The 27,053-nt window shown below is 42.0% G+C and overlaps 1 protein-coding gene across 1 annotated transcript in view; it reads left to right on the top strand.

The window, feature by feature from the left end:
- Nucleotides 1–27,053, top strand: part of F5 (coagulation factor V) — a 61,158-nt gene that overhangs the window by 1,212 nt on the left and 32,893 nt on the right. The window contains exons 3-9 of the mRNA XM_033765962.1: nucleotides 2–105; nucleotides 3,583–3,674; nucleotides 12,072–12,194; nucleotides 20,741–20,953; nucleotides 22,183–22,326; nucleotides 24,694–24,915; nucleotides 25,564–25,729. Coding sequence (XP_033621853.1) covers nucleotides 2–105; nucleotides 3,583–3,674; nucleotides 12,072–12,194; nucleotides 20,741–20,953; nucleotides 22,183–22,326; nucleotides 24,694–24,915; nucleotides 25,564–25,729 — 1,064 coding nt within the window. The remainder of the gene's footprint in view (nucleotide 1; nucleotides 106–3,582; nucleotides 3,675–12,071; nucleotides 12,195–20,740; nucleotides 20,954–22,182; nucleotides 22,327–24,693; nucleotides 24,916–25,563; nucleotides 25,730–27,053) is intronic.

Below are 27,053 nucleotides of genomic sequence, written 5' to 3' on the forward strand. Positions count from 1 at the left end.
GGCCGACTGGGGCGTCCACGCGGGCCCGGTGCGGGGCCTCCGGCAGTTCTACGTGGCCGCGCAGGGAGTGACCTGGACCTACCGGCCGGAGCCCCCAGACCCCAGGTAACGGGAAGCGGGTAGGGAAGGGGCCCTTTGCAATTGCACCCAGACACTCAGACAGACAGACGGACCTGACGGAGCGATTTGAGGTAAGTATACACAGTTAATGAAGTATACGTGACGGCTTTATTTCGCCCGTTAGACTTGCTCATTTGCCTCTGCTCCCATTGTTCATCCCTCTAAAGATGTAGAAAAGATCCAGTTGGGTTTGTAAAATGCTGCCTCTTTTCCAAGAGTTTGTTTTCAAGACGGTTTTGTTAGTATGCTGCCTTGCTAGTATGCTTAATCTGTTAGTATGCTTAATTGATTCAAAAGCACCAGGCTCTAGCTCCTCCTGCACTAGAACAACTTTTCCTAGGAACAACTCTTCTGGCGTTCTGAGTCTAACATTTACATGGGACCTCTAACTTCATAGCCTTTAGTCTCTGTCTACTCAGGCTCACCTTCTAATAGTAAAGATGTGCCCTTTATGATACACAGATACTGAGTAACTACTGCCATGGCCTCTTATAAATGACTTTGAAAATGAAGTAGTACTCATTCATGGCTGTTTAATATGGTTTTCATTTTTTTTTCCTTTTAATGGCTTCCTGGAATATGGTTTTCCCTGGATATTTTGGTAAAGTCCCTATTAAAAGGCAATTAACTAGGAAGGTTTAGATGATGTGGAACTATCTTTGAGTTACAAACTGTATTTTTCTAATTGAAAGGTTAAAAATAAGATTTCCCAGAAACTAACCAAACCATAGGGCCTATTCAATATTTCTGGTTAGTTTTATTTTTTAATTTGTTTTGATTGGTAAACTCCTACTGAGTGACTCAATTTTTAAAAAAAACTTAACATTGCAGATTAAGTGATTGTGAAACAACATGTGTTCCTGTTTTAGAATTACAAAACCAAAGCCATTTGCCCCCTCAAAAATAATAATATAATCTTTTTGAGTGTCTTTTTTTGTGTATAGCATTAATCCTTTTAAAAATGTCACTGGAACTAGGTTATTTTGTAGGGTATTAATTTCTCCTTTTATAAATAATATTTTTTTAAAAATATTGCATTTCAAGGCGATAATCTACGTGATACCCACGCCCTTAGGGAACTTCCACTAACTAAAACCACGCAGAAAATGACATTCTTTCCAACACTAATATTGCTCGTTGAACTCCTTGGGGGGGGGTCTTCCTTGTAGCATGTTGTATTTATACCTGGGAGTAGGGGTGGAGCTGGGGAGGTCAAAGGATACAAAGTTAAAGATGAACAAAGCCAGCCCTGCATGGTAATGCAAGCTTGCAATCCCAGAACTCTGGGAGGCAGGAGGATCAGTTCTAGTTGAAAAAAATTAAAAAACCCCAAAGGTTTACCCTTGGCAAAGGGGATTTACCTCAATGGCACTGTGCCTGCCTTGCAAGTGCAACATCCTGAGTTCAATCCCTGGTACTGGAAAAATAAAGATAAAAATAGAAAAGGCTTGGGGGTGTAGTTAACTGTGAAGGTCTTGGGTTCCTCCCACAGTACTGAAAAAAAATTAAAAGATGGAACGTACATGACATGGGGACTGTGTATAGCTCATAACAGCGCACTGCATTAGCAAGTGCTCACCCAATTAGGAAGGAAATAAGAACACTGGCAAAGGCGCCAAGCCAGAAAGTGTTTCCTTAACCCCTATGAAACATGGTTACCATAGTTATTAAGATTCTGAACCCCATCCAACCTAGAAATTGAGAATAAAACAGTGGTTACCTGGGTCAAAGTACAGGAGAAGAAATATTGGCTCTGCTATTTATGACCTGTATCTCCTTAGAAAGTTACTTCATCTTCCATTAAAACTAGACTCTTATCTCTCACCGTGCACTAAACTAAAATCAAAACACATCAAAGATCTAAACATTAAAAGAGAAACACTAAGTCTGCTGGAAGTTAGATTAGGTAGAACTCTTGAAGAGATTGGTAGACAATGATTTTATTAACAAAATCTCAAACACACAGGAGCTATCACAAAGAATCAACAACTGGGATCTCATTCTATTAAAAAGCTTTTGCATGGCAAGAGAAACCACCGACAGAGTGAAGAGACAACCCAGAGTGTGGGAAAAAATTTTTGCCAGCTACTCCTCAGAAAAGGACTACTATCTAAAATATATAAAGAATGCAAACAAAATTAGACCCTCCAAATTTAAAGATGCAATCCAAAAATGGACATAAAAAATGAATAGACACTTCTCAGATGAAGAAGTAGAAATGTTCAACATTGCTGGTCATTAGAGAGATGCAAATGAAAACAACACTGAAATTCCACATCACTCCAGAAAGAATGGCTATTATTAAGAAGTCAACCAATAACAAATGCTTGTGGGATTGTGGAGAAAAAGGAGCCTTTCTCTACTGTTGGTGGGAGTGTAGACTGATGCAACCACTGTGGAAATCAGTGTGGAGATTTCTGAAGAAAATAAAACTAGAGGTTCCATTTGACCCAGCCATTCCCCTTCCTGAAAGATCATACCACATCGTACCACAGCAATATATGTACACCCATGTTTATAGTGGCAGTTTGTAATAGCTAAATCTTGGAAACAGCCCAAATGTCCATCAACTGACGAAAGGGTAAAGAAGATGTGGTTTATATATAGAGAGAATGAAGTACTACTTAGCCATAAACTTGAGACATTTAGAGCTAAATGGATGCACCCAGAGACCATCCTCTTAGGTGAAATAGATTGGACATGCATATGTAAATACCACATTGTTTTTCTGGTGTAAGAAACTGAAAGTGTAAATAAGGACCAAAATGATATAATAAATATAGTGAAATAGGAAGAAAATGTTCAAATGGGTACAGGAAGTGGGGGGGGGAGAAGGAAGGGAAAAGACAATAAAATGAAAGAAAAGGAAAAATAGAAACAAAGCTTTTGTAAATAAGGAGGGGATGAGAGATTGAATGGAGGGTAGGGGAATGGGGGAAAAAAGAATCAAGATGTATCATGTGCAGGTACAAATTCCCTATGATGAATGTGATCATTACATATATCTAAAATGTACCGATAAGTTTAATCAATTCCAGGAGCTTAAAATTGTATTTTGAAAGTTGAGCATTAAAAAAAAAAATTGTATATGGTAGATCAGCTGAAAATAGCACACATATTGCTTATAAATGATTTGTTCTTATTTTTAGTCACTGAAAAGCTAAAGTTTGAGTTCACACTATGATTTTTAGGTTCCTTTTTAGAAAACGGATTCTGAGAAATAGTATGAGGACAGCCTAAATCTGTGAAAGAATGTTTGCTTATGACAACAAACTTTTAAAGAAAACAGTAATTATTTCATTAGTTTCACTTATTTTTTTATATTTATAAACCTTGTGTTTCTGAAATACAATAAAATATAGTTATTCTACAGGTATCTGAGGATGTAAGGAATCTACTATTTTGTCATGCGAATAGGCGTCGTATACATCTTTCAAATTAGGGTTTGTATTTTATTTCCAGCTTGAATCCTTTTATACCTTCCTTTAAGAAAATTGTCTACAGAGAGTATGAACCACATTTTAAGAAGGAAAAGCCACGATCTAGCATTTCAGGTAAGCCTAACATATATTTTTAAGACAACTTTCTATGGATAATGTGGTATTCATTTGTATCCACAATATCCTTCGTGTGTCGCTTTTAACCAGTGTTGGTGACATGATATGTGGGCTCAGTTCAAAACAAGAAAGGGGACCCTGTGTCCACATTGTGGAGAATTTAAAATCAGTGGTGGTGCAATATTAAGTCAAACAGGGGCCCTTCTGTGCATGGGACCCTGTGAAACCACACAGGTCACATACCCATGAAGCCAGTGTCTTTAATTTTGGTCAAAATAGCTAAACAAGACTTTTGAGTATTTTGTATTCATTCATCCAAGAAGACACTGTAGCTGCAGCTGTGGGTGTGGCATTGAATTAGGCACCATGTATGTATGGCACAGTGGGCAAGACAGACTCCTACCTTACCTACATGGCCTTGTGGCCTAGTTCGACAAGCCTTAGCAGGGTGAGGTTTCGTTCCCATCTGGCTTCCTAGACTCAGCCAAAAGGACTGTGTACAGTTGATTGTTTGCATCTGTCTTTCTCATCTATTCTCCTCTTCAGTGTGAGGAACCAAATAACTGATGTTTAGAGAAAATCTCTTCATCTTTCCCTTAATCAAGGAGACTAAACTGAGTATGGTTCTAGGAAATATTTCCTTGGGAAAATATTTCAGATCCAGCTGGGTCCCTTTGTCTGTAATTCACCCAGCCTTCCCCTGACCAGGTCTGTACACCGATCATCTTTCCCATACCCACCCTCCACCTCTCCTATTCCTCTCAGTACCTTGAATCTGATGATCACCTGTAATCTTCAACCTTTCTTCAATCACAAGTTAGTAACAAAGGCAAACATGGTGGTGAAGGCCTATAATCACAGAACTCTCGGAAGCAGAGGCAGGAGGATTAGAAATTTGAGCCCAGCCTAGGCAACTTATCATTTAAGCAAGACCCTGTCTCAAAAGTTAAAAGCAGGGTGATGCTGAGGATGTAGCTGAAGACAAAGACTCTAGGTTCAAGCTCAAGTACCAGGGGAAAAAAATCAACTTTTCCCAGGATCCATCCTCAGCTACAACGAGGGCTTTCACACCTCCCTCCCAAGAATCCGTTTCCTTTCTGAATTGAATCTGCACTGACTGCTACCCACTCACAGCAGAAACAGCACTTCCCTCTTCTGTTCACACCCAGAACTGTGTGGACTAATTCCTACCTTTTAGGGATGTTGTGAATATCAACTGAGTTAACAGATACAAAGTACTTACAGTACTGCTAACATTTAAGAGGCACTCAGTTGTTAACCACATTTCTATTAGACAATATATATCATGGTTTTGTGACTATATATCCATATTCCTTTGGTCTGTATATTTTGGTATTTGGTCATTTACATATTAACTTATCCTTTAGTAAATAAGCTTTTAAATTTTCTTTTCTTTTTCAAAACTTGTTTTGGAGAACCAGTATGTTTCAGACTCCAGGGATATAAAGTGAAGAAGACCCAGTCTCTGATTTCCAAGAGCCACCTGGCTGGGAATGACCCACAAGTAAACAGATAGTTGTGCTACAGTGACAAAGGGAGAACTATGGTGAGAGTCACCAGTGGGACGTGGGAGACCTCTCTCCAGTCCAGGGGTCACCAACGACTTTCCACTTCTAAGCTGATAGCTGAAAAAATAAATAAAAAAGAGTAGGATCTTGGAAAGCCAAGTGGAGGGGAGGAGTGGAGATGCATTTGAGACCAAAGGAGCCGTCCTGTTGAAGTTCAGGGGTGAGAGAGTGTGGTGTATTTGGAGGATCATGACCAGATCGCACGGCTAGGGAATGAACTTCAAGGAAGGAACTGGCGACAGATGCTCTTGGTGGGGGCACAGCCAGATCAGAGAGCCATGTTCACACTTTGTTTTAGGGGAAGTAGAAGCCATGGCAAGGATGCAAGCAGGAGAAAGACTCACATTTGTACTTTGGAAAAATTATTCTGTCCAAATATGGAGAATGGATTGGAGCAAGGCAAGTCCAGAGCTGGAAAAACAAGTTAGGAGGCTTTTGTGAGCCCCTTAAAAAGCCACCGGGGATGCTCAAGTAGAGAAAAGTAGATATTTAGGAAATGCCAGATGTGATGGTTCATGCCTGTAATCCCAGCACTCTGGGAGGCTGAAGCAGGAAGATCGTGAATTAGAGTTTAGCCTAGGCAATTTAGTGACTTAGTGAGACTCTAACTCAAAAAAAAAAAAAAAAAAGCTGGGAATGTAGCTTAGTTGTTTCAATCTCCAGTACTAAAAAACACACAAACAAAATTAAAATTAAGGAGCTAAAATCAACTAAACTGGGTGCTAATCAGGTGCAAATAATGGGAAGAGAGAGGAGCTATGATTGACGCTTCTGGTTTGACCAGTAGAATGGATATGGTGCCATTCAGTAAAACAGAAAATTTAGAAACGAGTGTGAGGAAAAATATGTTCAGATTTGGAGTGTGAGGTGTCTGTAGAATATATACCTAGCAAGGTCAGATGAGCTGGTGGTGTAAATTTGTGGCCTTTAGGAGAGGAATCCTGAGCTAGATATAAATATTGGGGAGGCATCAGAACCCCAATACCAGATGTTAAATGAAGTTCCAGAGGGTGTGAGGAGATCAGCCAGGAAGCACAGAAGAGAGGGCTACAGGCAGAGCTCAAACAAGCAACAAAGTCCAGGGGATGAGCCAAGAAAGAAAGGTTCACCAAGGAGCTGGAGCACATCTGCCCAGAGAGAGCGGAGGACAGCTAGAGACGCAATGGCTCCAGGGACTGAAAGGCTGTCTTTTGTCATGAAAAGGTGGGGCAAGATCATATGAAGGAAGGGGCTTAAGGATGAACGGAAAGCGAGGAACCAGAAGCAGAAGGAACTTATAGTTAATTGGTTCCAGAAACCTGGCTCCACACAGGAGGAAAGACAGTGGCTGTGGAGGGGAAGGAAGGATTTAAGGATATTTCGGAGTTCTACGGAAAGTTAATGTCCAAAGGAAGAACTTAATGGAAGCACTTGTCTTTGGGGATCAAACTCGGGACCTTCCCTTTGTGAGGCATGGCAGCACCACTAAGCTAAATGGCCGGCCCCTGGAAGAACTTAACGGAGAAGGAAAAGATAAAGACATCTGAGGAAACCTAACTAATGGAGCTAGATTCAGAGGCAGCAGAAAGCTGTGGCACTGGCTTTCAAAGCCTCCTCTGGGTGAGGGAGGGGCAGTAAGCTTGCCCACAAAATTACATTTGTGGCTGTGGGCAGAAAGTGGAAAGATCTCCTGGGTTTCATACAGCAGCCCCCAGCACAATGTGTGTAACAGATACTTAAGGACTGTTTAACTACATTATAAGTGGGAAATGTATTCACTAGGCCTAGAAGACAGGAATTGGGAACCATCTGAAGCTCTGCCTTTTTCCAAAATAACCAAGTTTTAATGCCACTGCTTGGTAAAGCATTGCAGTAAGTGCCACAAATGAAAGAGAGGACAAATGCCAGGCTGGAGAACTGAAAGCAGTGGTGGTGAGCCTATGGCACGTGTGCCACAGCAGGCTGGATCACTGCAAGTTCTAAAAGGTTCGCCATCGCTACCTTAAAGCAATAAGGAGGCGTGTATGGTTTTTGAAGAGGAGAGTGCCCGGGTGGAAATCCTTCTGGACGATGAACATGTGTAGTGATTTCCTGATTTAACCTTAGTAATCAAAAGTAGACCTTGAGGGTTGGTAAGAATAGCCTTAGATTTATGTTCAAATGCTTCTTTCACTTTAAACAGTACCATCCTGTCAAATCCTTGGTATCCTAGAATATATTTGTTTCTGGTGTGCTAAGGTATGATAATGTCCATTCTGGGCTGCCCTGTGGCCCTGTAATTCACCCCTCAGCTGGAGCAGAGGGCTGGATTAGCTGACCTCCTGCGGTCCTTTCCAACTCCGCACCTGCAGGCTGTGTGCTTCTTTCCTTGTGCCCTACAGAGGACTACCCACTCCCCCAGCCCTGGGCACTGAGAAGGTGGGAAAGGCCTAGGCCATCCAGCTGAGGGGGAAGCTAAAGAGCACGCAGCTCAAGAAACATTCAGCCACGTTTGCCTACTTATATTTGAATGAAAACATCTTTTAGTTTTCCCTTAATGCTGAAGAAGCAGGAAGGGAGGCTGAATAAATACCCCAAATTGTCCACTAAAGTAAGAGGTCTCTAGGAGACCTGTTCTGAGCATCTGGCATTTGCAGCCATGTGACGCCACTCACTGAAACAGCCAAACAAAGGATCCATGGTGGCAAATGCAGTGCCCACAGTGACAGCATGGTCAGCACAGACTGGGCTCATGGGCACTCTGGTGGGAAGATGGCTAGGGAGGCCACCGTGAGCAGCCAAGATGCAAGTAGCAGGGTCAGCCAGTGGAGTCACACATGGTCAGCAGCCAAGACAGGGGACGACTTTGCACTCCTGTTGGACAGTGAGGTCTAAACCTGTTCTGTGGGAGGTGGTAGGAAAAGCTCTGGCTCAGAAGTCCAGAGAATTGGGTTTCACTCCCAGAAATGCCACCAAGTCACTGACTGACCTGCGGTGAGCCACTGTTCCTTCACCCCACTTCCAGGTTTCGTTAACTAGTTCAAATGTAAGAGTTGAACTTGAACTTGAACTTGTGATCTCCATGACATCACTGTGCAGAGCTCACATCCAGACAAACAAAAGGCTCTGGGCAAAGAACAGTGTGAACTCCTGGACTGGGAGAACAGCAGAAGGAACAGTGGGTGGGGAGAGCAGAGTAGGGGCAGAGGTGACCAGAGATGCCAGCTTACCATGGCTGCTGTCACCAAATGCCATAAACCTAGTGCCTTAAAACAAAGCAAATTTGTGTCCTCTTACAATCAAGATGTCAGAGGTCCACAGTGGACTTCACTCTGTTAAAATCAAGGTGTTGGCCGGTGCTATCATTCTGTGGGCTCAAGAGTGGAATCCTTTCCTTGTCTGTTTCAGTTACTAGACGCTGCCTCTATGTATGGGTCTGCAGTCCCTTTATCGACCTTCAAGGCCAGCAGAGGGCATATTCTAATCTCTTTCTGACATCCTCTGCATCTTTCTTATAATGACCTTTGAGCTGCATTGTGGCCATCAGATTACCCAGAATCACCTCTCCATCTCAAGACCCCTAACTTAGCCCTGTGTGCAGAGTCCCTGGCCACACAAGGTAGCTCACTCACAGACCCTCAGGGAAGGACACGGCTCTGCCTGCCACATCCATCAGATAAAACTCTTCCACGGTGTTCTGCGTCCACCTTCACCCCCCAGCTTCTACACCAGAACCCCATGGGCCACCCATGGCCACTTGACATTCCTCGTCTCGAATTCACGCCATCATTAAGTCCTGCAGCTTAATCTCCAAGTAGAAGTCTAATTCCTTCTCTTATCTCCACCACTGTGACCTTCATCTCACCAGTGTCTCTTACAGAGCTTTCCCTGGGCACCTTCTTGGATTTCTCCCCAGGCCATTCTCCACAAATGCAGCTGGAGAGTTAAAGGCCAAAATCTAGCCATGTTGTACCCTTGCTGAAAACTCTTTAATGGCCTTCAAATGCTATTGTGTCAAAGGCAAAACTCCAAAAAGCCAACATGTTCCTGAACAATTGGGGCTCCCAGAGTGTCCTGAGCTTTACCTTCTGCATGTCTTGCCTACTGAGCTCTTCATGACCATCTGTCAGTTACCTGATTAGGCCATATCAAGGCCTTTGCACATGCTGATACCACTCTCTGGTGAAATCTTTCCTGCCTCTTTTCCTGTCTGCCTTTGGATTTCAGTTAAAGTATCACTTCCTAGACAAAGTGCTTCCTCACCCTGACCGCCGCTTTACTTCCATAATCAGACTAAACCCTTTATCAACTACTTTTCAGGATATTTTGTACTTTTTCATAATGCTTACAGTTAAAAATCAAATATCTGTGTGATCGTTTGTTAAAGTCTGTCTCTACTATCTTACAAGATCTATGAAGGCAGGAAGTGTACCTATTTTACTCCTTTACATGGCACTACAATTCTGGCCCTAGGATAACATGGGAACTTGATATTTGTTGAGTGGATGAATACCAGATAGGGGAGTATAGTATAAAAAAGATGGTTAAAAGCTCAAGATCTATAGTCAGACAGAATTAAGTTTAAATTATAGCTTTGCCTCTTTTTAGTCATGTGACATTGGGCAAGATACAGTATTTCAACTCCCTGAGGCCCAGTTTCCTCATGTTTAATGTGAAGAACTCAATGTATATCTCCAACATTTGTTGTGGGGATTGATAATTAGGTCCACAGTGCTCCACTGTATCTCAAGGACAGAAAGTGGACGTCCTATCGGAATCACCACCACTGCCAAGGAATGTGGGTTGAGCCCATGCCTGTCGTAACTTCCCTTTCCCGCTTCGATGATCCCTACTAGACAGAGGCCAATCCCATGAGAGCTTCAGGATGGCCCAGAAGTAAGAACAGTTGATTCCCATCACCTGTCCAAGGCAGGGCCTTGATGAAAGAGCCACAAGCCTTAAAGGACACCAGAATCATGAAGGCCCACATGCTGCAGTGCAGGCTCACAAGCCCCACCTCCAGAGCTGGGCTGAGGTGCTCATGGGATCCTCTATTTCAGTAAGATCCTAGGTTATTCTAAGTGGAGACTTCGAGGGCTACACTTTGGGCAACTGTAGTATATGACAGCTCGGAACTGTGACACAGATGTCAATACCTCTGTTAATTCCCTGGGTACATGGATACTCCCATGTACCTCTTCCCTCTCTTAGTGGTGCGCCCTACCGTCTACCTCCACACTACTCATGAGCTCCTGGAAGACAGACACTGTGTCTTATTTATCCCTGAAGCCCCATGACCTAGCACAGTGCCTAGCCTGCAACAAGTAAAACTCATTCTTGAGGTCTGCACCCTTAACCTTCTGCCCTATGTGCTCCTCATCACAGTAACAAATAACACTGTTTGCCCACTGTCCTACTTTTCTTCTGTTGTTGAGCCAAAATACCTGACACCCAAAGTTAAAGGGGAAAAGGTATAGTTATCTCACAGTTTATAAAGGCTTCAGTCCATAATCAGCTGTCTTCAAGGTAGGGTGGCACACGGCAGAGAGGCGTTACAGAGGAGAAACAGTTCATGGCAACCACACAGTAGCAAAGGCAACAAGGGAACCTTAACAGATTACCAGGATTAGGGCAGTGCCAAACCAGTGTCCTGGTTTGGTAACCACACACCCTAATCCCAGCATCACACATTCTAGATTCAGCCACTTCTGAAAAAGCCACCTATCACTAAACACAAGCCGTAACACCCAGTTACTCAGTTCAAAACCTCCAGGTCATCCCTGAACTCTCCTCTCACGTAGCACATAGAATCCATCAGAAAACCTTGTGGGCTTTACCTTCAAATATGGCCACTGAATGCTTCTATCACTTCCCTGATACTACTGGCCCAATATACCACTGTCTCTCTCCTCTACTTCCCGATCTCTGCACTCATTCTTTTCACCACACAGACTGCTATCTACACTGCAGCTAGCATGAACTTTGCCTTAAAGAAAAAAATTTTATACCCATCCGACCATATCTCTGCTGTAGAAAGCTCCAGTGCTTTGCCATTTTATGTAGAAGAAAATCCACTGGCCCATGGGGCCTCACAGGATCCGAACCCCACCACTACCCACCTCACCTCTTCTCGTCCTTCCTATGCTGTTTTCCTTATTGTTCCTCAGATACATTAAGCGCACTTCCGATTCAGGGATTCTGAACCTGCCCCAAAGCTAGAGAACTGTGTGATTTTCCCCTTTCCTTCATTCAGGTCTCTGAGGTTTCACCTACTTCAGAGAAATCTACAGTAGCCCCTAGCTTACATTCCCCATGTAGTTGAAAAGGACCTTTCTTTTCTTGACCAAAGACAGTAGTTTTGGCCAGGCATTGGGGTACACACCTGTGACCCTAGCACTCAGGGGACTGAGGCAGGAGGACTGCAAGTTAGAGCTCAGCTTGGGCAACTCAGTGACTTAGTGAGACGCTGTCTCAAAATAATACAAAAGGGGCTGGGGATGTATCTCAGTGCAAAGACCCTGCGTTCAATCAATGGTACTATAAGAAATAAAAACAGAAGTCTCCAAGGAAAGATGGTGGATCTGAGTGGGTTGGACTTGGTCAAAACTGTTTCTCCTCTCTTGACTTGCTCTGGGTCCAGGCCAAGTTCCACCCTCCTGTTTTTATATAGCTACATCTAGAGTTATGAACTTGAAAAGCTTTCTAGATTCTAGAGAAGCAGGTTGATGTCAAGACCAGGAGAAATGACAGCAGTCCCTTTGGGGTCTTCCCCTAATATTTTTCAGACTTAGCATCTCTGTCTTGGATGATCCTGAACACAGACTACTTTAACTTCTTGTTCCCATAGGACTTCTTGGGCCTACTTTATATGCTGAAGTTGGAGACATCATGAAAGTTTACTTTAAGAATAAGGCAGACAAACCCATAAGCATCCATCCTCAAGGAATTAAGTACAGTAAATTCTCAGAAGGTAAGAGAAATTTAATATCCTTCTGACAAGAGAAAATGTACAGCTCTAATACTATTGTCAACCTTTAAAATTGATAATGTTAATTATGTATTGTTAGAGAAATATCCTTTCCTACAAACAATAATTATAAAAATCATTGCCTTTGTAAGTTTCAGAGATGAAAACAAAAGTGCCAGACCCAGCTCTACCTGAGCTTTTCATTAGGTCCTTGTTCTTTAATAGCTGGGCAGGAAGGGCTGGAGATTTAGCTCAGTGGTGCTGCCACCTGCCTCACAAGTGCAAGGTTCCAAGTTCGATTCCCAGTACACACCCCTCCCAAATAGCTGTGTGGGGAAAATTACCTAACCTCTCTGAAATCCCTTGTGTTCACCTTAAAAGAGTAATAATACATACATTGCAAGATGGCGTAAGAGGTCAACAAACATTTCTGTAAAAAGGCAGATGTACGTTCAGCTTTGTAGGCCATAGGCTCTCTGTTTCAGTGACTCAGCTCTGCCTGTTAGCACAAAAGCAGCCACAGAGAGCGTGTTCAGGACTGAGCATGGATGCGTCACCATAAACTTCATTTACAAAAACAGGCAGACACTGACACGTGACGTGCGACTAGCCTGATGGCACACAGAGGACACATAATCTGGAGTATGTGATGGTGGTAGCAGCCCAGTAATGCTAAATACTACTTCAGATATAGCAAAATGGTTAAGAAGATAAGCTTGGAAGGCAGACTCGGATTCAAGTTTTAGCTTTATCCTTTCTATTTCTCTAACTTAACATTTCTAAGCCTCCGTTTTCTCATCTGCAAAACGGGAATGGTAATACCCACCCAGTAAGGTTGCTGTGAGGATTAAATGAGGTCCTGGGCCTGGCAATTCCTCAGTACATGATGAGGACTCCGTGATGATAATGATGTCAGTGACCGTGAAGATGATGGTGATCTAAGTGACAGACTCAGCCACAGGACACTAAGTACCTGGCATTTATTCTGCTCTAATTCCTGCCATTATGCTATCATGCACATCATAGTAAGCCGGGTCGAGTCCTACCAGGAACTAGTATAAAAACAGTATCCATGTTATAACAGTCAATGGTGTAATAACACTTTAAAGTAACTTCAGGCTTTCTATGTTTCATAAGTCTCTTTCCTCATCCCACATGTTACAGCCATCATACCTTCAAAGAGAGGAATTGGAGGGCATTTTATGGTGCAGGGTCTGGAAAAGATTTACAAGGAGGAACCTTGGCTTAGATACTTACCAGCTGTGTGACTTCTGGAAAGTTACTTAATCTCCCTATGCCTCATCTTTCTCATCTGTAAAACAAACACAGTAATCGTACATATCTCATCCAGGTTTGTTGTTATGAAAACTTAGAAAAATACCTAGCATATAAACCTGGATAAATATTGGCTACGATAGTATAGAAGATCCTTCAATCCAAAAGGTGTTCAACTAATTTAACATTTGACAATTGTGAGTTAGAAAGTGGTGTTCACATTTATTGTTTCCGGTGTCAATTACTGTCAAACTCGTTTCTTCTAAGGTATAAGTGACTGATAGGTCACTGCCTATGGTGAACTACTTTCCCCAGAAGCATTTTCATGGAGTGAGACAAAACCACAAAGCTTAACTGTGAAATCTCAGTCATCTTCAGAAGCTGGTGAGGCAAGACCCTGGGTTTGGCAGCACGCACAGGAGTCTCTCTGGGTCCCTAACATCATACAGTGACACAGTGAACAACCTCTCAATCTGTGTGTGAGCTTCCAGAAGGCTGGACTGGGGATTCAGCACAGCAGAGCAGGAGTGGGAGTGTTTGTTCAAAGAAACGAAGTGTCCCTTGTAGGTTCCATTTCAAACAGGGGAAGAGGTCAGAGTTGTGGACTTTGCACCCCAGCGAGGCTATTTGCACAGTGACTGGACCTTGCTACACATTCCTCTTCCTTGGCTGTTTATTTGTCCCTCTGTTCCCCCACCGTCAGCAATCACTGATGAAAATCGCTTAAAACACCCCCACAATTTCCACTAGGAACCAGACTCCTGGCACAAATCAGTGCCTCTCTACCCATGAATCTAAGAAAAACAAATGCAGGTGGGTGAGGAAAGACAAATTTCATCTTGAAAGTGGGAATCTAGTAAACAGTGAAAAATCTAGTGAACAATTTTATCACGCCTTCCATGTTAAAAATCAAACATCTTCTTAATGTCTACCTCCCACCCTCCCTTTGGCCTCCCTCGACATTCCAAGACTCTTTTTTCAGGGATGAGGATAAACTCAGATCATAATGAGCCAGCTACAAAAGAATCCAGATTCCTTTTTCTCAGAGGCAACCATGTGAGAGAGAAAGGAAGAGCACTGAGATTTTACGACAAGTCTGAGAAACCACAATCACACATCCGGCAAGGATGGGTGACCCTTTTTGACAGAGGTCAATTTGTGATTTATAAAAATGCTTACCTTTCTTTTAGAAATGTATGTGATAGCAATAGTTTTGAGCCAGGAAGTAAAAATATAGCTGTACAGAATTCTTCAAAAGCTTTCTATCATGAGAAGGGTTTCAATTTGAGGCCAAAACTTTTGAAACTTTCTAAGTAGCATGCACTGAGCTGTTTGAAAGTCACACCCTTGAGAACATTTTGTAATTCAGTAAGGTTTTCAGAGTTGCTTTGATCATTTTCAAAGATATTTTGATCATCACCTTTAGAAAGTTTGTTTCGTAATAAATCTTAATAGTATTCATTTGATTTAGAGCTCTCATGTACTAAATATGTGAATTTCGTTATGAGTATCGCACCACAAAATTAGTTCTGTAATATTTAGCCATCTGCTTGTTATCTAACCTCTAACTCAAAAAAATTTTTTACTAGAGATTGCTCCTTGCATCTAAGTGTTCCTAAATTCCCTCTATGAAAACTTACTCTTCTAAAATTTTTCCAAAGCATTCCAGTGTTTCATAAACTATAGGTGATTATATTTATCTTTCATCTATATATTTTCTATTTAGATAGAAACTTCAATGAATATATGATAAATGCCTGAAACAAACTGTAATGGCCAGTATAGTAATTCCTAAATCATGAAAATGCGAAGTTCCCTTCAAAAGAGATTTGTGTGCCCCTAGCAATGGAATCAGGCTTCTTGCAAAGCATCAGCATTTTCATTTGCCCTTCGCTTATAGTTTCTAAAAGAATGTTCTAAAGCTCTGAACACACCAAAGCATTCACTGAGTTTATTAAAAGGAGAGGAAAGGAGTTATTCACAAAAACAAGGGGAGGGTTTAATGAACGAGCACCCCACTGGGGAACCAAAGGGGCTCTTTTTGCAACTTCACTGTCCCAAAGCTTGTACGCACCATTTACATTTTTTTAAAATGCTGAAAGCCCTCTGGCAAATAATTAGTACAGCAGGGCAAGTATAAACACACTACCAAGCTGACGATGGACTGAGCAGGAAGTGGACAGAACTCAGTAAATATAAAATGAAGGCCAACCACTGTGCAAAGCATTTATTCTAGCATGAAGTGGAACAAGGACTTTTTGTGCCTTAAAGCAGTAGCCGTGCATGGCCATTTCTCCTCTTTTTCAGTTTAGAGTTTTAAATTTTTATTTTCATTCCAAAATCAAAATCAGATTCAGCAAAAATGCATTTCACAAATGCGTCCTCACAACAGCTGCTGATTTTGTTTTATACCTTACATTATGTAGGCTGCAAAAGCAAAGATACAACATGCCTGTTTCTTTGAGAGTAAAGGTGAAATAATATGAAGTGAAAAGAAAACACTGATAAGGGCCGGTGATTTAGCTGAGTGGTTCAGTGGCCGGCCTTGCAAGCACAAGGACCCGAGTTCGATCCCTGGTATCAAAACAAACAAACAAAAACACTGATAAAATTATCCCCCAGCTCTCATTAGCCGTCCTCACTGCATCATTATAGGCTATGTTCCACTTGCAGGTATGGTTCATCGTTGGTTTCAGTGTACTGTACCCATAATTTACCTTTTAAACATAATGTAAACCATCTGTTCAACTATGTGGTGTTTATCTCGCATTTAACTGACAAATACAAAGTTCTGGATAATTTATTGTAGCCAATTATATGGTCATTGATTTGTGTGACTATGGGAATACCCAATTTAATGGAAGAAGATCCTGAGGCTCAGTTAGGTAGCAGGTCAAAAGTCATAGCTACAGTTAGAATAAGGATTTGAACCCTTGCAACCTGACTCTAGGATCCTCAGTCTATCTCTCTAATAAGATAATTCACAAAGCAGAAAGAAAGAAAGGAAGGAGGGAGGGAGAGAGAGAGAGAGAGAGAGAGAGAGAGAGAGAATTTTCTGGTACTGGGGATCAAAGTTAGGACCTTGCGCTTGCAAGGCAGGCATGGTGCTGCTAAGCTAAATCCCTGGCCTGAGAGAGAATTTTTTAAAATCTGCCATGTATTAAAAGAAATCTGGATGTGAGCCACTGACCATTTACAAGAAAGTTTGATGTCACTCAAAATCAGTCACAGTGCTGTATCTAGCCCAAGTGTTCTGGCATTTTAGGTAATTTGTAGATACTGATTATTGCTCAGTTCTCCTTCCAGAAAAAGTGTGTTCTGTGGCCTTGGCACTGAGTGGCCCTGGTAAAAGCCGTGTGTACCCTACTGTAGACTGTGCTGAGCTCGAGGGGTGCAGGCTCTGACTTTCCATTTGCACCTGGTCCCTGACTCAGAGCCTGGCCCGGAGCTGATGAGGATGAGGATAATCAATTTTGAGCTAAACTGACGGACTGAGGACTTATTAGAAAGTAGGGACTATGTGTTATTTTCCCCTTTGCTTTGAATTTTTTTTTTCTGATGATTGTGAACAGTTACTTTGCCTTATTGCCATGTTTAATCACCTTTAGAAAAGATCTGTCACTGCAACAGACTCACTGTTTGCGTCTCCACCAGAGTGGTGTGTTGAAGTCCTGGTCCCCGTGGGAGGGTACCAAGCGCGAGCCTAGAGGCAGTAGTTGGGTCATGAAGGCAGAGCCCTCATGATGGGTTTGTGCCATATAAAAGAGACCACAGGAGGAACTCTCTCACCCTCTATCTGCCTGTGCGCATACAATGAAAAGAACGCAACCCGGAAGGGATGCTCAGAAGAAACCCACCATGCAGGAAGCCTGGCCTCAGCCCTCCAGCCTCTAAGGATGTGGGAAACGTCTGCCAGTTAGAAGCCTGGGGAAGGGCTGGTGGGTTTGATTCTTCCACAGTGCGTCTCAGCGACCAGCTGGCTCTGTGCAGTCCTCCCACAATGTTTGACTTGGGAGGGCCATCCTCTAGCTGGTCTGTTTGCACTTTGCTGTGGAAGCGCTTCTGTAACTTTCCTGAGATAAAGCTCACTGTTTGTCAGTTGACAGTCTTCTTCATACATCCTTTCTTCCTTTCAGACTGGAATAATCCTATAAACTCACCAGAAGTTATTTAAACCTTTATCATTTCTCAGCTCCTGACAATTTAAACACTCCAATCCTATTTATCAACGGGTGAAAGTTCCACCTATGGTAAATACGGATTCTCAATCAGCATCAAATCATATTTTGAAGGGGAAAAACACACAACAGAGTACAGTGTTAAGCTCTATACCAGCATAAGGGTCAAACTCAGATATACGTAGTAGCCAGGTAGGTGCTCAATGAGAAACTGTATCCAGTAGACACTGTGATCAGAAAGCAGAAGACCACAGCCAAAACTGGTCCAGCCGAATTCAAGGCAGTAGCTTGGGCTATGTTATTAGATCTCTAAGAATTTTTTTAAGAAACCAGAAATTCGGGCTCTTATATAATATTTCCAGATTTTTTTTTTAATGCCGGAATTTAATCCGCTTTATTATCATGCAACTAGAACAAAATGCACCTGTAAGCTGTGCCTTGGCACTAGCCCATGGGACCTTAAGGAGTTCAGGAAGCAGCCATCAAGCATCTTCTCCCTGCTTCTCCACATACTGTGGAAGACCCCAGAGATACCAGCACAAACGCAGTCCTGCACCTTCTCCGAGGGGGGCTCACACTCTGGCAACCAAATGTGCAGAATGCAGATAATCCAGTGGGAAAATGAACCATATAGTATCACAGACATTTAGTTGCAAATCTTAATCAGCACTCTAGAAGAAAAATATGTAGGAGAATCAGAGGTAAAGAAAAGGGTAAACTGGCACTAAGGTGACACCCGAATGATAAGCATGCATGTATCAACAGGAACAGTAAGTAGAGCACTCTACACAGTGGGAACAGTACCTGAAAAGACCAGGAAGGAAGTCGGGACTTGGCAGGTTGGGGGCCCTGACTCAGGCCTCAGTGGAAAGAGTCACATGCCATAAGACTAGAGAGAGAAACAGGGAATCATACCTGCACCTGTGGTCTGTGTTAAGGATTCTGTGCCATCAGTGAATCTAGATTTATCCACTCAACCCTTGAATTTATGGCTTCTATGCTTAGAGGCGTACGATGGACAGCCATGCATACGATCGTCCCGCCTGACTGTCCCACGGCAGTGATGCCATAATGTACCTGTTTCCCACCCCACCTGGAGAACCCAGACATATAGGGACCCCAGGCAAATTCGGGCACTGTTCTGAGTGGAAAAGATTTTCAGAGGATGGAGAAGGAAGGAGATACCATTAAACAAGAGAAGCTGGCATTGCTGCAGTGTAAAAATATAAGACAACTGTTATAAATCGTCTCTGTATGTTCCAAAGAATAAAGCACGAGCACGCTCAAAGGAGAGATGTGAGATATAAAATATATCAATGGAATTTTAGCTGAAATGAAAAGAACACTAGATTAAATCAATAGCAGATAAAACACTGCAGAAGAAAACACTAGAGAATATTAACACATGGCAATAGAAACGATTCAGAATGAAGCAAAGAGATTTTCAAAAGGGGCTGAGCAAATGAACAGAGCACCAGTTAGCTGTGGGACACATTAGGTGACTTAACGTGTGTAATTGTATCCCAGAGTGGTGGGGACAGCAAAATTATTTAAAGAAATAACAGCTGAAAACTTTCCAAATATGATGAAGACCTACAGATTTCAAAGGGCCAGACAAAAGCACACCAAAGCACATCACACTCAGGTTGCCAAAAAATAATACTAAAGAGAAAGTATTAAAAGTAGAGAAAAATATATATTGTATACAGAGGAACAAAAATACAAAATTGTAGTAGACATTCCAAACAATGCAAGTCAGGAGACAAAGAAGGACACATCTAAATTGTTGGGGGGATCTGTCCAGTTATTCTATGCCAAGCAAAACATCCTTTTAGGAAAAGAAAAGAAGTTAGGTTTGATTGGAGTATGCTGTTAAATACATTTACTTCAGTACTGGTAAAATAGCAAATGACTACCACTTGATCTCACTTGCATAAGAATTATCTGCATGTTTTGGCCCTATTCATAAGAGAATACAGTGGCCCCTGAAGTTACTAGTGGCCTGACATATGGATGACTTGGGTTAATTAGGCTAATGGAAGATTCATCTGCATCTTGTTATTTATAGCGGGTACCCAGGGAAACATCCAGATCTCAGCGGTACTAACTTACCACCAACCCTCGGGAACTAAGTGAGTTTGTGAGTCAAGGGTCCACTGTATACTCTGTTTAATTTTACACTGTCCCCCAGAAAATTCAGGAACTTTGAAGCCCCTATTTTATTCTCTTGGAGTAAACTCTCGGTGCAGTTATAAAAACTTTTAATTTTGTTTTTAAAAGTTTAGCTGCTACTTCATTGCAAATGCAAAATAAACAATGGTTATGTTTTCAGTTGTAGAACAATTATAAATTTTACTCTGTTCTATAGAACATAGTTGTAAACAACAACAAAACCAACCCCACAAAACATAAAAGCAGGCACAGCCTTGCCCTTGCTTTTGTTCTAATCAGAGTGTAGTGATTGTGGTTCCACGTTGCCATCTTAACATAAACCAGTGCTTTAGAGCACTAGAGGAAGCAGCAGGACCTGTATTCAAAGTACTTCTCGCCTCCAAAAGTAAAACTGCTTGACCAAGACTGGCTTAGTAGTTTTAATGTATACATAACCCCTTTCCACATATCTGGAACTTATGTCAAATAAAAACATGGTAGTGTGTCTTTATCCTCCCTAACGGATCTGGCACTATGTGACTTGGGGCTCTTCCCCAAAGTCAAAAGGGGCCACGAAAGGTAAATGTTTTGAATGGATTCAGGACATCGAGGCAGGCACAGCAGTGCAATAAAGACACTCAGCAAAGAGGACTGCAGAACCGCTTCGGAAAGCGGCAAGAACGACGGAATGAAGTGTGTCTGAGGTGAAGGCGAGAACTCTGAGAGGGATTAATGGCAGTGTGGCTCTTATGGTAACAGTGTTTGATATTTTAAACATTCACGGTATCTGTTGATCATACCACAGACGAAGTCTTTCCGACGAAGGTTCACTATGGAAAGGTATATACTCTCCAGCAAACTCGTCTCGGGTTCCTCAGATGGAGAGTGATGAAAAAGTAGCCTTCACAAGGTGCCCAGATGTCCTCATGGTTTTTGCTCCTCCAGGTGCTTCTTATACGGACCACACATCCCCTCTGGAGAAAATGGATGATGCGGTGGCACCGGGCCAAGAGTACACCTACGAGTGGGTCATCAGTGAGGACAGTGGGCCCACCCAGGACGACCCCCCGTGCCTCACACATATCTATTACTCTTATGAGAATCTGACAGAGGATTTCAACTCAGGGTTGATTGGACCTCTGCTCATCTGTAAGAAAGGTAAAAGCAATGATCAGAAAAGATTCTGCTTCAGCAAAGATGCTGAGGCCATAAGGAGCACGATAGCAGGGGAGATCTGGGAGCATCTTGGAAACTTGTGGTCCATCAGGCAGATAGAGAAGGGTGCAGAGACCACACCACTGTTTGACAAGGAAAAAATACCTCATATTAGGACTTGAGTCATCCTCAGTTTCTTCTAATCCCTCCTTCACCTCAGCCACGGGAGTTTTGCCCATGCAAGTGCCTGTTTGAGAGCATGTCCAGATGTCACACTTCACTTGCATGGTCTGTAACATTGACTGCAAGGCTGAAGTCTTCCTGAAAGTGTACCACAGCTGATCCTCTGCTTTCTTCTTGGGAAGAACTCTGGCTAACATAATTAGCATGGCTAAAGTTTGGGGGGGTAACTGGGTCTATTAAAAACATGAAACTCCAGCTACCCTTCTTATAACAAGTTGAGCATTTCAGGGGATAGGTTCCAAAGGCATCTGACTTTATAAGAAATTACAATGAGTGGGCTTCTTAGGAACAGGCTTGATTTTTCAATTTACCCCAAGAGAATTCAGTCCACTCTCACTAAAACAAGCAAAAAATCACAATAAACCATACCATGAGAAAGAAAAAATGTGATAGACTCATTGTCTGTTCACACTTGTACACACACTGTACCTGCATACACACCCAATTCATTTATTCATTACACAAGTACATTTTTATTGCCTGGTATATAAAAGATACTGTGAAAGCACTGAAAAAAATTTTGAACTTATGAAAAGCTCTCCTATTTTACCCTTACCAGCATTTTCCCCTCAGGTGAAAATGGGCTAATTCTGATACTCACAACCAGTTTTCCAGGGCTCCATTTCATTAGGGTGTGATGCTTCTAACACCTGAGCTAAGGTACACACATTTGGCCTAGTAAGACTGAAGAAAAAGATTCTTTTACAGACTCCTGGCAATCACCAAATACTTTCTTTCTGTGCCAGGTGAAGTTTACCCTTAAATCTCTGTTCCCCAAATCTACAAAGTACCAAAGAAAATGATGGACCCACAGAAATTTAATAGCTCTCAACCATTATTACTTGATAAGGGTGCTATTTTTTAAAATAAGGACTGCTCAGAGTTTATGTCATTATGATTAGTTCCTTGCCCTAAAGCTCTTTGCTATCTTGGAAAGCTAACAAGTCTTCAGTGTAGGATGCCATATGAAATATGTCTTTCTTTCTCAGGCACCCTAACAGAGGATGGGACTCAGAAGATGTATGACAAGCAACATGTGCTGTTGTTTGCTGTGTTTGATGAAAGCAAGAGCTGGAACCCATCACCGTCTCTGATGTACACGGTCAATGGTTATGTGAATAAAACAATGCCAGGTAACACATGGGCCCCATGCCCTTCAACAATAGTAGAATCACTACTACCTTGCCTCTCCATTGTTTTCCTCAAAGGATCAGAGAAGTTGATCCCATTCACTATTTTTCAACTCTTAGTTAGAATGTTATAGAATAGAGGGCAATGGTTCTCAAAGGGTTACCATTTTTTTAACCAGAAAGTACAACCATCAAATTGAATTAAGAATGTGAAGCTTCAGTAAGTGTAATTCTCTGAAAAGGTTTTACCTTGGCTTGAACCTCCAGGGAGATTCCCAGGATATCAGTCCATCCCTTAGTGAAATCTGTGGTCCTAGCTGCATAATAATCGACTGCTTATACTGTAGTTCAAGGGCACTCCCTAGCAGTGAGGGTCAGGAGAAATAAGGTAATAAAGACACTTGCAAGGTTGGGAGAAATCCCTAACATAAAAATATACTATTAACATTTCAAAAGTCGATGGATGAATAATATTCAATGGCATGTGGAATGTTTTCTCTTCTTGTCTGTATACAGATTAGAAGAAAATAAAAACATAGTAACTACTAGGTGGAGAAAGACCCATCTTCCACTGAATAAGCCCATCTTCTGTTGCTGTAACAAATTGACTGAACCAGGACACTTTATAAAGAAAAGAAGTTTTACTTAGCTCACTGTTTTAGAAACTGAAAGTGCAAGATTGGAAGGCAGCTATGCTAACCACTATACCACCAATGCTTCCAAGAAAGTCCAAGATTGGACAGCCCTCAGATGTGTAACAACATGGAGGAGAAGCAGAAAAGGAAATGGCTACATAGAGGAGAGGCTAAGCACATGGGTAGGCTCGCTTTATAGCAGCTCACTCTTGTGAGAACTAATCAGAGTCCTGCGAGAACTATCTTTACTCTCTTCCAAGGGCAGCACCCACAGTGAGGAACTTTCTTCCACTAGGCTCCATCTCTGTTAAACTCCACCTTATGAACTCTACACCACCACAGGGTGACCAATCCTTCAGCACATGGACCTGTAGGGATACAATGTAACCATATCCAAACCACAGAACCTTCCTGGACTACCTCTTCTACTTCCCGGTAGAACCCACTTAGAACTAAAGGTCCATGGCATTTAGAAACCAGGCTGAGGGAAAAAAAGGAACATATTTCTACATTTCAAAATGCTCAATTTCTAAAGACCATTCTTTATGTCTGCATATCACAAATGGCTTCATCTGTGAAGTTGAGGTCTCAGAATTGATTTTAAATTATATTCTGCTTCATTGCCATCTTCCAGATAGATTACTAAAGAAGCTTGCAAAGCTAGGGCTTAATTAACGGACCTCTCCTTTGGAAGATCTGTATTCACATCTCACTCACTTCCCCACCTTAGTGTTAATGAGTCATCTCAAGGTGCTGAAAAAAATGAATTAACCACCTATCCTTTAACCCTCTGTGTCCTGGCAGAATGTAAAATCCATATAAATATGCAGATCAGAGAAATGAAAGCTCCCACCAAAGCCTCCTGCCTTCTTGCTTCTTGCCCTCATGAGCGATGCCAGCAATCCTTGCCTTGTTACAAGGTCTCCTAACAAAGCCAAGTTTCTCCATGGGCAAGGAGTTGGATCTCGGCTCTATTATCTAACATCTGGTGATTGTGGACCTGAAATTTACAAAGTTAACCAGGGACATAAGCCAGGACTGGAATCCCCTACAGAACAAAGGAGCATTTTCCGAGTTACTGTGGGTGAAAAGAAAGCGCAAAACTAGGCTTTTGTCTTCAGTTCTCATTACTCCTGCAGTGGAAAGCTCCCAGCAGCCCAGTGTAATGAGAACACTTCACCGTGTTTTAAGCAAAGCATGTAACCCACATAATTCATCACCTCATTATTAAAACAAGGACAAAGTATTAAGCAAGAGAAGATCCTTAGATGATCTCAACACCTTCCCTGTAAGCAGAGGTCTGATCTCTAACCAAGTGAGGGAATGGCATTCTGCTGATTCTTTCAACTAACACAGACTGGTGTGCGAGCAGCCACCCCATTTTCCCCAGAACTTTATAAGTGCTGACACTGGAATTCCTGTATCCTGGGATACCCCTCATTCCAGGGCCAACAGATTGGTTACCTGCTCAGTCCCTTCCTTGGCTTAATCCCTTAGAAATCCTGTACCCCGAATCAGTGCCCCCCGCTGGCTTGCTTGTTACCTCTGCAGTGCCACAAAGTACAATGAGCTATGGCTGCCTGTTTGTCCGTCACTCAGACGTCTGCTTTTGCAGAAGAGGAATAACGATGGAAACACCTGTCCCTCCCCACTCTGAACCTTACACATTCTGGCGAGTGACATTTTGAACACAGAGCACTGAACGGACTGCTGTCTCTCCCTGCCTGTCTCTCAGCTCTCACAGTCTGTGCTTACGACCACATCAGCTGGCATCTGATTGGAATGAGCTCTGAGCCAGAACTGTTCTCCATCCACTTCAACGGCCAGGTCCTAGAGCAGAAGCATCATAAAGTTTCCACTATCACATTGGTCAGTGCTACAGCCACCACTGCCAACATGACCGCGAGCCCAGAGGGAAAGTGGACCATATCTTCACTCATCCCTAGGCAGTTTCAAGGTAAGAAACTCTTCTTACAGTCTTGCTTCCTTCTTTCTTCCCACACAGATCCCCTCCTCCTTTGTTCATTCAAGCCATCCCACCCCAGACATACTCGCTTTGGTTCTTAACAGCAGACTTTAGGTATTCTGTTCTTAGATTTAAAACTCACTGATTGAGGATAAAGGAAGGCAGGGCAGTGTGACACAGATTTTTTAAAATTAAGCAAAAGCTGAAGAGGTTTCTACTTCCTTGAAAGGAGGAAGAGGAAGAAAATGCACACAGAGGTATTCTTCCTTGAGGGTGTGTCATACGTACCCAAAGGAAGAAATCTAGAGGCTAGAACAGAGTTATGATCTGCAAACTTACAAAAGCACTGTTACCAAGAGTGTAAAAGTTTTAACATGAAAACTCTTGGCTTCCACAATGTGCTGAATGAGTCAAACCTGGCTTCACAGGGGTGGGCTCCGGAGGAGGTGAGATAAGTCAAGAGAGGAAAAAATCAGCAAGGGTTATGTGGTATCATGTCAGCAAAAGTTCAAAAGTTGCCTGAGCATTCCTTTCACTGTTATTTTTAAATGTTTCTAAATTGCTTGTAAAAAATATGAATTCTGATCAACAATAATTTCTGGTCTTACACTGTCTCACGGTGTTTCAATCCTAATTTAGCTGGGATGCAGGCTCATATTGATATTACAAACTGTCCAAAGAAAACCAGGACTACTACGAAACTAACCCGCGAACAGAGGCGGTACATCAAGAGATGGGAGTACTTCATTGCCGCAGAGGAAATGATGTGGGACTATGCACCTATAATACCAACAACTATGGACAAGTGAGTCATCAAGGTTCACATCACTTTTTGAGGGTTCAAGGCAGGTTTGCTATGGTCCTAGGTGTGTGGGGGTGAAATATCATCAGCACAACTTGCAAGGGGACGTATGGAGTGGTTTCTTATCCAAACCAGTCTTTGAATTACCCCATATTCACCCAGGGGACTTCCCCTAATAACAACAACAATCATAACAACAGCAGCACTCCCACTAATTGAATGCTTGATGCTGCTAACCAACATATTAGATCCTTTCTAAGGTTTTCTCTTCAATTCCACAAGTTAGATGTTGGTCTTTTTCTCTTTTACTAGAAGAGGGAGTGTGTCAGAGAGATTAAGAAACTCAGAAATTCAAATAGCTCTTAAACGTGTGAGAAGATATTCAAGTTCATTCAAAGTAAGAGAAATGCAATGTAAACCTCATCGAAATACTACTTTTGCCTGTTCAATTCATGAGTTTAGGTGATACCATCAGTTGACACGGTTGTGGGAAAAAAGCAGTGTCACATGTTGCTGGTGGGAAAAGACACTGGTAAAGTCATTCTGCAGGACAATTTGGCAAAGTGTATCTAAATTATAAACGTAGCAGTTTTACTCTTGGAATTTAACAATATAGATCTTGTTCACGGGTAAATGGATAAATGCATATGACATCCACTACTGAGCAGTTAGCCTAAAATTAAAAACAAATCAAATTTCCATCACTAGGAAACTAGTTCATGAAATTATAGATACATCTACATAATGGAACACTATCCATCTGCACAACAAAACACAAAAGAATGAAAACATGTTCAATAGCCTAATAGAAAATGTCCTCTAAAATGTATCATCTAATAGTTAAGATGTGGTACAGAGGGTGTAGATAAAAGGAGTTGGGAGTAAGAATATTTATATTTTCATATTTATGAATCATATTTGCATATATTTCCATAAAGATTCTGATATTATACTCCTAAACATAATTAAGAAAATTCAGAGAGGATATCAGACATGAGTGAGAACTTTCACTGTAATAAAAACTGTGAGAATGTATTTCCTATTTTTAAAAACTAAACTAAGGAAGAGAACAAAGTTTACTTTATTATTTTTTTTTTTATTGAGTTTATTGGTACATTTAGGGATACAGTACAGTTACATTCATTGTTGGGATCATGTACCTTTACATGGCAAGTCTTGATTCTCATTTTTTTCCCCTTACCTCTGCCCTCCCTTCACCCCCTCCTCCCCTCCCCATCTACAAACACTTTATTTTCATCTTTTCATTCTCTCACATTTTTTTCTTTTCCCTTTTTGTTCTTCCCCTACGTATCACACCTTCCCTACA

The sequence above is a fragment of the Fukomys damarensis genome, unplaced genomic scaffold (assembly GCF_012274545.1).
Source record: "Fukomys damarensis isolate Sample0158 unplaced genomic scaffold, DMR_v1.0_HiC HiC_scaffold_19, whole genome shotgun sequence".
Taxonomy (NCBI): domain Eukaryota; kingdom Metazoa; phylum Chordata; class Mammalia; order Rodentia; family Bathyergidae; genus Fukomys; species Fukomys damarensis.